The sequence below is a fragment of the Typopeltis vanoorti genome, chromosome 5 (genome assembly GCF_054136105.1).
Source record: "Typopeltis vanoorti isolate ZY-2024b chromosome 5, IOZ_Tvanoo_1.0, whole genome shotgun sequence".
Taxonomy (NCBI): domain Eukaryota; kingdom Metazoa; phylum Arthropoda; class Arachnida; order Uropygi; family Thelyphonidae; genus Typopeltis; species Typopeltis vanoorti.
This window is the reverse complement of record NC_143553.1, coordinates 86,981,806-86,993,484: the sequence shown is the minus strand read 5'-3', so window position 1 is coordinate 86,993,484 and position 11,679 is coordinate 86,981,806. Positions and strand designations below refer to the sequence as shown.

At 33.7% G+C, this 11,679-nt stretch overlaps 1 protein-coding gene across 2 annotated transcripts in view; it reads right to left on the bottom strand.

Annotated features, from left to right (window-relative positions):
• Window positions 1-7,231: 7,231 nt before the first annotated feature.
• LOC150106617 (uncharacterized) overlaps window positions 7,232-11,679 on the bottom strand; it is a 63,309-nt gene continuing 58,861 nt past the window's right edge. For both annotated transcript variants that reach the window (XM_090392579.1, XM_090392580.1), the window contains exon 4: window positions 7,232-9,781. In XM_090392579.1, coding sequence (XP_090248705.1) covers window positions 9,591-9,781 — 191 coding nt within the window. In that variant the 3' untranslated portion in view covers window positions 7,232-9,590. The remainder of the gene's footprint in view (window positions 9,782-11,679) is intronic.

The following is an 11,679-nucleotide window of genomic DNA, read 5'->3' as shown; positions in this document are numbered from 1 at the left end:
TATTCCACCATGACCCACCTTGAACTAAGGGATAAAATTACATATGTCCAGCAGATGTCCTGACCCTTGTACTCACAGATGACAGAATCATCACATGCACTCATTTTGTCAAAGTGCCCATTTTGAGCACGTAATCTACTCAATGTTTTATTCGATCGATTAAACTATTTGGTTGAGAGGCTGTTTAATTTCTCTTAACTTTACTTATTTCGAAGAAGATAACTGGCCCATTCTCTATGGTACGAAGAGCATGGATCTTGCCATAAAACATTATTGATCATTAGATACTAGAGTTTTATATTCTAAATATTATAAACTAATTTTTATTATTAAGAGAAATCTCCAGTCAGGGACTCATTGAAGGAGGCCACATACTACACACACACACACCAGCTATCATACTTATTCTTGAATTCATTCACACCATCCCATGACGCACCACCCTATTAGATTAGAGAAAAATCTAGCCTTCATTCCCTTCTTAGCGGCATTCATTCTCAGCTTCCAAGGATGCCCTGTTGTCCTTGCCCCACCTTCCATCAATTGAAATCCTGTTTGCTAGTGTCTGCAGTCTACAAATTCTCAATCTCTCTTCATATCAGTATTCCACAATCCTGATATCATTTTTAAAACTCTCGTTTGCACTCTCTCCACTATATCAGAATAACAGACCAGACCTGCAACAATAGTTGAAGTGAGGTCTTATCAAGGTCTTCTAAAGAGGCAAAATGACATCCTTATCTTTATATGTGAACGTTCGTTTTAGCATTGCAATTATCGTTTGTGATAATCTTTGCTGCATGGCTCCTGAACTTCAACTTTCTAACACCCCAAGATACCTAACATCATCAGTTTCTTCTAGAATAATCCCACCAATATGATACATTAGATATCTAATCACGCCGAAGTGAATAACTTTAATTTACTGACATCCATTTTCCCATTCCCACAATTCCAGCCTATTGAAATCATTCTGCAAGTACCGCATATCAGCAGCATTCCCGATTATTATTATGACTCCTAAAGGGAGTCCAAGGACTCATCGAGGGAGGACACCTACTCTAAGTCTCCACCAACTACATCAATGCCACCACCAGTATTTCCACAATCACAAATATCCATATATCCATACCCACAGCAAGATTCGAACCCGCAGCCTTTTGGCTGGAGAGTGGATACGTTAACTGCTTGGCCAACCAGGCAAATCTTTGCATAATCAGCAAATAGCTATATGTTGCTTGTCAAATCTTTCCCAATATCATTAATATAACAGTGAACCAAGCACTGATCCTTGTGGTACACCACTGGTTACCTTAAATTGTGCAGACACATCCCCTGTATATATATATATATATATATATACCATTTTTTGTATCTGTCAGTCAGCCATCCTCCCTCTTATCCACGCTAATATTCTATAATCTAATCCAAACCTATATTCTTCAGCAGTCTACCATACTGTATTGTCAAAAGCCTTAGCAAAATCGAAAAGTATCACGGTGTATCCATTATCCTTGTCTAGTTCAATGGTAACATTGTTAGAGAATGTCAGCAAGTTGCTAAAACATGGCCGTCTCTTAGTAAACCCATGTTGTTCATTGCAAAGTAGAAATTCACTCTCAACCCATTTCTGAATGCGAGCCCTGACCAATTTTTTCCAAAATCTTCACTCTTGAGATACTAATTGGTCAATCGTTGGATAGGTCGCCCTTCACACCACTCTTATGCAATGGAATTACCATACATTTTATTTCTGCAGAATATCTTTCCAGGAATATATATTTTATACAATTTTATACAAGAATGGTGTATTCGTGACTTTGAATCGATATAACACATTCTCGATATAGCAAACGCTATATAGGGAATGTATTAGTTTCATTTACTCAGGATGTGCATAGGATGGCATGCAAAAAACATTTCATTTCGTGCAGGGGCATTCCAACAGGAGAGCAATCTGTCACACATCAAGTGGTTCTGGAGCCTATTTATCAGAGCACTTCAGAAGACTCCCAATTCCTGTACCCTCAATGTTCTAATCTCACATCACTTGATGCCTTCGTTTGGGGGATCTTGAAGGAATCAGTATTCCACCATGACCCACCTTCAAATCTTAATGAACTAAGGGATAAAATTACATATGTCCCGACCCTCATACTCACAGATGACAGAATCATCGCATGCACTCATTGTCAAAGTACCCATGTTGGTATAAGTACTCAATGTTCTAATCTCACATCACTTGATGCCTTCGTTTGGGGGATCTTGAAGGAATCAGTATTCCACCATGACCCACCTTCAAATCTTAATGAACTAAGGGATAAAATTACATACATTTGATAAAATGTTGATAAAATTGTATGTCCCGACCCTCATACTCACAGATGACAGAATCATCGCATGCACTCATTGTCAAAGTACCCATTTTGAGCACGCAATCTACTGTCAATGTTTTATTCGATCGATTCCACTGATAGTTGCGATGTACATGTTTCTTTAATAAACCCGTTTACTTCATAACATATATCGTTATAGCTACTGAGTATTTTTTGAGCCACATTCTATAAGCCATTAGTCTATACTTATACTTACAACCCACTGTTCTCTTAGCAGGCATCAATCTCTTTATACCTGAGGATAAAAGTGGGGTTGATGGTACAACCCTTCTGGAGCTAAATCAAAACACGGTTCATACTAAAGTTCATCTTAACATTATCTAATCGAAATCCCTTATCAAGTTTGAGAGTGCTTCTGAGTTGATTCATTTTGTCCACATTCTTTAAAGTCAGGATTATCGACCAAGTCACTACATACATCAACACAATACTAAGCATGTTCTGATGTCAATTTGTGTAGAATATTTTGAAAGCTTGACTTTCCATACTATGCTGGCAAAAACATTTTTTTAGTTGACAGTGGCAAATCTGTCATTCCTATTGAATTATTTTATAATTTATATAAATTCACCCTATACATGGACAATAAATGAAAGGAAATGCAAACTACACTCTTTAGTTTCTGAAGTGCAAAACTAAAGGTGAAGGTTGTACCAGATTTTACTAAAATACTGGATAAATGAGTGCTGTTGTGCCATCATCTAAAAACAATCAAGATGAATTGACTCAATAAATTCAGGTAGTAGTGCTACGAAAACGAAATTGCATTTTATAGTGTATGAAAAATACCGAGACTGCTGACAAACTCTAGATTACTACAAGGTTTTTGGGGTATTATTAAAGTTCAGACATTTCATAAGATTTTAATAATTTTCACAAAAAAAAAAACACTAAGACTCAACCACAAAGTATACCTCTAGTTGCATTCTAAAATGTTTGAATACACGAAGTGCATTTTTACTATAACCTATTATGAAGATAAATTCAATAAACCATTTACTGCCTTCCAAACCCAGTAGCACAACGGTACCAAAAAATAATGACATGTCAAGAATTTGTCGTTTACTGCTGTCATATAACAATACCAAGTTAAGGAAATAAGACTCCAATAGTGAGTCTTCTAGATGCTTCAAATGAGGAACTCATCCATTATTTAAGTAGTATTTCTGCAGTACTGCTCTCAAGTATCATGTCAATTTCCATGTAGAGTATCAGCAATATACTTTGAAGTTGAGTCGGTTGTCTACTAACCCTACTGAAAGAATTGAAAATCAGTATTTCTTACAGCTCTTTGCACTATCAATCAGTATTTCTGTAATTTCTTCCAAACTTTGCACTATCAGCAAAGAACTAAATATCTTTTTTTAAACCATATGAATAAATAGAACAGCAGTTCCACAAACAGAATTGAATCATGCAGCATTCTACTAGTTACCTTTTTCTCAGACATGCACGTGCAAAATTTTCTAGCATTATTCAGACAGCTAATGTTTATTTCACTAACCTATAATCCAATTCAACAAGTACAGAAACTTGTGATGAGTGTCGAATTCAAAGTTGGCTGACTGTAAACGTGTACCAGAGCACCCATCCCCCATCATGATAGGATTGACATTTTACCATAAAATAATGCTACATATTGATTTGATCTTCATGGCTGTTGAAAGCACTACTCAAAAAATACTGCAAAATCTATAACACCAGTGCCCTGTGTGGTGATCCAGGAACGCTGTCTCAGGTTGAACTACAACTATAAAGCTATTGGGAAAACGTACTGTCTGCTAATTGCATGTTCTGGCCAGTTTGCTTTGCAGAATGAAAAAATACTTCTGTATGGGACTGGCTAACTCACCTTCATTTGAATGCCTAAGTTTCTTTGCATCTCAAGTAAGATTCACGTCAATACATCATCAATACCAAGCTACAGCTCTGTTTAAGCGGAAAGAAGGAATCTGTTGCTGTTTCTTGAACATCTAGAGATTGTAATCCTTATGGAAAATTCATTCTGAAGAGGTAAATAGAACAAAAGATTAGAAGTTATATTTGGAGCTAAACAGTATGAATGCCAATGAGAAGCTACTTGCGTTTATAAATTTAGAGGAAAGTGGAGAAACGTAATGATCAATTCACTGGAGCAGCCTACATGAAAATACCTGTAAGGAACGATACAAAAACAGGTTATCTGTGAGAAAATGAGTGGAGTGTGGAAAGGGGGATAGCAGTTAAACAGACTTCCCTTTTCATTCTTAACGAGATTTTTGGTGCACAATCCCACATACTAGAACAGACTAGAATAGTCAAATTCGGGATTTCATGGGGTTAAAAAGTCGTATGGGCAGGTATTCTAGTGCCTTGAATGGAACAGTTTTTTTTTTGTTGTTGTTAGCAAAAACGGGAAATATGATCTTCACTGGAGAGCTAAACATTACTAAAAGTAATGAGATTGAAGCAAGTCCTCATTAATTCTATCATCAGTACAGATGGAGAAAGAAGGGATGTTGTTCTAACACACTTCAGCTTATATTAGCACACATAAGATGGCATGTGTTAGGGAGCGTATAGTCAGGTGGAGGGGTAGCCTGCCACTGATAGAGAAATCCCACATGAGGAACCATCAGTGATACACAGTGAATGCTCACAGAGAAAATTGCGACCCAACTGCAAAAAGGGAAGGCAGATCGTAATATGGTGGCTTGGCTTAAAAAAAAGCAAGCACAATTCTGCAAACTTTTAAATGGTGATTAACTGCTTTTGTCTGTTATGCTACTTGCTTCAATGTTGGCATACATTGCCTTTCTCTACATCAGTCTCAATTTTATACTTAATGTTTATATTAAGCTTCTGGTTTGACTTTTTTTTTTTTTAACTTTTATAGTTTTAGAGTGAATAACAATTTCCAGCTTGGTTGACCAAGGTGGATCTCTGCTTTCCAAGCTACAGGAGCAAAGGTCAAATAACACTACCTATAGTTAATTCATAGTAATTCTTTTTACTCTGAAATCTTCTGTTAATCAGCATCATTACATGAATCTCCTATTAATATAGAAGCTTGTACTTAGGCTGAAATCAGGAAATTCCAGTTGCATTTTCTGAGTTCACCTTGAAAAGAGGCATGCTTTTCCTACCACATATGGACAATTTTGTGTGAAGGAAAAAATTTGAGCAACCCCAAGGAGGGAGGAGGATTTTGATATCCCTTCCCACCAATTAAAGCCATTAATTGGTGGGAAGGGATATGAGTAAACTGAATACCTATTTCATTGAATATGAACATCTACTTTCATCCATTACTGAAAGTAACAAAGACATAAATGGTCATTCAATATAAATTTGGCTTAGGCATTTTCTTTAAGGAGAATGCAACTTAAAACTTCAAGGTCAGTATGCTTATGCTAAATCATCTTTGTAAATTATATTTGAAAAACACTGTGATTGATGCTTATAGCTCCATAATCCATGAAGGTAGTCAAAAAAACCTTCCTTTCATTCTTAATTTGTAAAACCTCATGAAGTCAGTTTTTCAAACATAAGAGTTGTTTCTGAAAACCAAGCAAGATACTTTGTTGGAATTAAGTTGTTCTGCTGTTAGAATGTTTTGGAACAGTAGACAAAGTATCTTTCAACAAAGGATACAATACAGGATTCGAATTCAAAATTTAACTGAATTTTTCCACTAAAAGATATTCTTCCATAGTTTTTGATTGAAGTAGTGGGACAGCAAACAATTAATGCTATATCAAGGTTGCATAAGATGAAAAGTGGTTATCTCAGTGCGATCATGACACTAATGACAGCTCATATCCTACTAACAATTTTACTCAATGTGTAACAGTATATGTTCTGAAAGGTATTCATCATCAACACTAGTAATCTGTGGTCTTGCATATGAAGTAAAAAATTATAATCTGCTAAAATCTTAATCACGCTGGAAGATTTGCATACATTCAAGGATTCAGATAAAAAAAATCCATAGAAATGAATGCACAACTTACAGCATATTAATGCCCTTGCAGACAAATAGTTATGAAGAAGGCAGGAACATTTTATTTTACACCATATATATTATTTTTTGAACAGTTGGAAGTTGAATCCTTGGGAACACAACACGAGGAAGGCTGTTCCAGAAAGCAAAGAAAGATGGAATGAAAGAGAATAGTGCAGCCACTCATATTTCAACAGGCTTAGAAGAAAGTGAATGAATGAATGATGGAAGTCAATTCAGTAAAACAGATTTCATGAAAATACACATAAAAAAAGGAAGAGTATTAACAAATTAATAGAGCATCTGTGAGAACATTTTTTTCTAAATGACTACATCTTGGCTGATAGTGAATCGTGGCAAAATTCTGCCCCAATATCAATAAGTTTCCAAATGCTTGATATTACCTCATTCATGTTACAAGAAAATTAATAAAACTTATAGTTCATCACTAAGCCAATTCTGAAAGCTGAACAGATACATGTGAAACGTGCTACGCTCTCATACGTTATATATATTTTAAAAAAAATTTTAGATTTTCGACTGCTTTTACACAACACACACAAAATGAACCAATTGTAAGTAACTGAGGTAATAGAACACATTTAAACTTTTCAAAGTTTTTGTAATTATGCAAAACCAATATCAATAGATATTACAGAAAAATTTAAAAACATATTGTTGTGAATGTATTGCAAACTGAAATTATTACAATTTAAACAGATTGCTACAACAGTTCAGTAAGAAATGTGAAATATTTCAGCATTTCACACACTCATAATTTTTAGCAGATTTCATGTGAAAATTTTATTCTAGAGTGGCAGTCATATCTGTATACAATCAACATGCTACTATCTGGGTTATGTCATTACCACCTGAATAAGTCAGTTTATTTCTAATACAGACTTCATTTTTCAAATTAATACAACATGCACAACTCTGAATGGACAAACATTATGTAACTATGCAGTTCCAAAAGTTGACATTTCAATAACATGTGGCTTGTTAATCCTTTCTAATAGTGATAATTAACCTTGCATTTTTTAAATTTATTTATTTATATTCCTGATACTGAAACATTTCACAAGAAATGGGATTTTAATTTTCATTCCATTACTTGAAGCAAACATGCTGAATCTTGAAGATACATTCCAAACTACAACAATTACTATTTTACCTGGAGAAAATAAATTTTTCATTATGCTTTAATTGGTTTCAGCATGGATAATGTGAATATTAGCTTAAATTAAAATTCATGTCTTTCTTATCCTGTAAGCACAACTAACATGAAAAATATACCAAACAATCTAAATTAGCCTGATACAAGTCATCCTTTTAAATACACCCTCTGTATTTAAATTTTGTCTTGTTTATAAATTTATAGTCATCTGAAAATGCATTATATAAAATCTATACATTTTTTTTTTGTTTGTTTATTTGTTCCTTCTGCCTTCAATCACTATGCAGTCATTAGTTCTGCCTGAATTTAAAAAGATAAACACAATATTCCTGCCATGTATGACACATGAACAGTTTTAAATTGAAAGTCTACGTGATCTTCCATGCTGCCACAATATAGGATTTCTGATTTCAATATGTAAAGCAGTAACACGGTAGGGTACAATACCTGTGCAAATACAAATTTATATTACAGAACATCAAGGTTTCTAAATACACTTCACATTTATTAACAGGAATGTTATAAATAATGAGCAAAACTGGTGATATACAAATTCTTGTGTATGCTAGGAACTAGTGGCAATATAAGAATTATGAAAAGGCTGGGTAAATAAATAGTGAAAATGAGCAAGTTATAAAAAAAGATTGTAAAGTTATATAAATGCTTGAAAGTGTTATTGTATACACTGAAAATTTACCATGGCACATGACAAGAACAATGAAAGACAAAAATAGGGTTTTTCACACTCCCTTTAACTGCATATAAAATTTCTCATTACTTTTTAACAATTCAAAGTCTATTTTTTAATACATTAAAAAAAAGGACATAAGACAAAGTCTAAACCTCATTTAATCACTTTTCTGAAAATTAGAGAACTTTTCAAAGTACACACACACACTTGAGTATATATAACATTTGTATAATATCATGGTCATGAGTTCAATTTGGCAGTTAATGAGGATAAAAGTAAAACTAGATATCAGTTTAATACAGCATTCATAGTAAAAACAAAATCTAGCATACCAACACTCACAACACAAGAAAAAAAAAGTTTTATCCTTTTTGGAACCAACAATGATCATCCATTACACTTTGCAACTCAGCAATATAGTCTTACCTTATAATATATACAACACATACACAAATCTTAAATGCTAACATGCATACAAAGCAAAAGTGTGATTGATCAAGTTCTCAAAACGAAATGGTAAGTTCATTTCATGAACATCTTTATTTCATTACTTTAATAAGCATGACAAACAATTAAATAAAAAAATTTAATTAAAAAGGAAAGATGGTGTAATGCTTCCAACAATAACTTAAGAAATGAAATGAAATGAAGCAGGAAAGGAAAACAAAAGAAAATGCAGTGTGAAAAATGATAGCAGCACAGAGAGGGTTTGCACCCCTTGCTTTACATAGCTATTCTAATGTACACGTATATACACAGTAAATACTTCCTACATTCCACCTACGAATCTTTTTATATGCTACAATATCTCCCAAGAAGATATACAGCATTAATGAAATATCAGAAATTCAATTTTCATAAGAAAACTTAGCAATATAATGAACTTTCATGGAAAAAAGTCAACAGTCCTTGTTTTTTTATTTTGAAACCTATTGCAAACGACAACAATAACATCTTAAAATCATGTTGATATTATGATTACAAATGCTACTGTATACAGTGATATAGAAACACTGATAAACACAGGATATAAATACACGGAACTGTTCTCTGAATATATTAACCAGTATATATATTATATATATTACATTACATTCAGATTTTTGACTACTCTTTTATATTGTAAACCAGGGTTAACAGCAACTTGAATTTAGTCAGGAATGAGTCAAGATTTCACATAATAAAATGACCATAACTGTTTGTTAAAGTAGTCATATCTGAGAACAGCTAATCACCATTAACTTAAAAATACAAGAACAGAGTATGCTAAACTGTTTCAACTCAATAACTTTTGTTTAACTTACAATGTAAGACACATTATGGTTCTAGGTGTTGAAGGCCAAATTATTTGGCTGGAGGATAATTAGGATTATAAGCAGGTTGATTACCAGCAGGTGGATAAGGAGGTGGATATCCTTGGTATCCTGATACTTGCTGAGGTGGATAAGCAGCAGGATATGGCTGGACTGGGTATGCAGCAGGATATGGCTGAGCAGGATAAGTAGTAGCAGTAGTGGTGGTAGTTGTTGCTGGACCTAAACAAAAAGGACTTGATGTATATTGTGACCCACATTAAAAAAAAAATATATATAGATCATACAATGTTAAAAGAACTCACCATTTTACCATCATACAAACATGGGCTATCATTTTTTTTTTTTTTCACGTTAATCTCTGGCACTGACAAATGTACTTCAAAACATTTCTGTGCATTAATGAATGACTTACTAAATCTAAAATAAATTTTTTGCATGCTCCTTTAAAACTAGTATTTAGAATGCTGCTACCCAGTCAATGTTCAGATAATTTAAGTCACCCATAATGATTACTCATTTAGTGTTCATCAAAGTAATTTCTCAATGCATTTCATTGTTCCAGGGAACTGTACTATCTCTCCTTTGTCCTTTCTAAAAATATTATACCCTTTTATACTTGATTTTAGTTCTTACATCTGGCTCTGAGAGTCAAGTTTCACTAATGCTGACAACCTTAAGCCAACACATATTCATCAAAGCGATGAACTCAAACTCTTTGTTCCTGATACACCTGACATTTGTGTATGATGTTATGGTTAAAGTGATAAATCCGGTTGTTATTAATAATTACGGTTAAAGTGAATAATTCCTAGAGGAGTCCCATACATGTAATAAAAACATGTTTATAGGTTTTATATATAGGTTTTCATTCTCAATAGAAATTATAGCAGCTTAGTTTAAGTTAGTTTATAATGAAAAAAGTAAGGAAAGTACTTCTTTTGCACTCAATGAAATCAGAAATCAATATAAACTAACCTAACCTGGATGTCACATGTCGAACCAGAGTGTAGTCGTAGGCAGATTAATGGGGATGAAAGATAAACGTTGTTGTGGGCCAAGCTTAATGATTGCGGGCATATAAATGGGAATAACAAATAAAAGTTGTTGTGGGCAGATGAATGGGGATAATAGATAAATCAGAGAGGAACTGATCAGTGTTTTTCTCCATTGATGAGGAAAGAGGTACAGCAACGACGTTTATCTATTATCCCCATTCATCTGCCCACAACAACTTTTACTTGTTATTCCCATTTATCTGCCTGCAATCATTAAGCTTGGCCCACAACAACGCTTATCTTTTATCCCCATTAATCTGCCTACAACAAACTACGACTACACTCTGGTTCAACATGCGACATCCAGGTTAGTTTCAGTTAAGTTATAATGATTTCTCATTTCATTGAGTGCAAAAGAAGTACTTTCCTTACTTTTTTCATTATAAACTAACCTAACCAATAAAGGTTGGGTTAGTTTATAATGATTTCTGATTTCACTGAATGCAAAAGAAGTACTTTCCTTTCTTTTTTCATTATAAACTAACCTAACCTAAGCTGTTATAATTTCTATTGAGAATGAATACCTATATACAGGACCGGCACCTAGTATTTTTCTTGTGTGTGTGATTAATGTTCGGCGCCTTCCCAAAAAATTTTTTTTGAATAAATTGTGAATAAAACGAACAGGAAATGAAAAACAAATGAAAACCGCTTTACAGTATAATGTTACCTATGGATTAGTCCTGCTTATACAAATGTTTTTTACACAGAACTCAACAATTAATCATAAGTTGATTTATGATACATCAAAAAAATAAAGAAGAACTATTTTAGGTATATTTTCGTAAATTTTAATCAAAAATTTCAGTGATATAATCGGGTCCAGGATACAATTCCAGAATTTATTTGTTTGTTTCCGGGAAGATCTGAAGAGGCCCGAACAGAAGACGATGTACATTCATAATTATATGTACCATTCGTTGTTCGTTTAAACTCTTATCTCATATTTTTTGACATCATTTAGGCACCTTTTCTTCTGCAGTGCCTGTGTATATTGCACACTTTGCATACGACACCAGCCGGGCCTGCCTATATACAAAACCTATAAACATGTTTTTATTA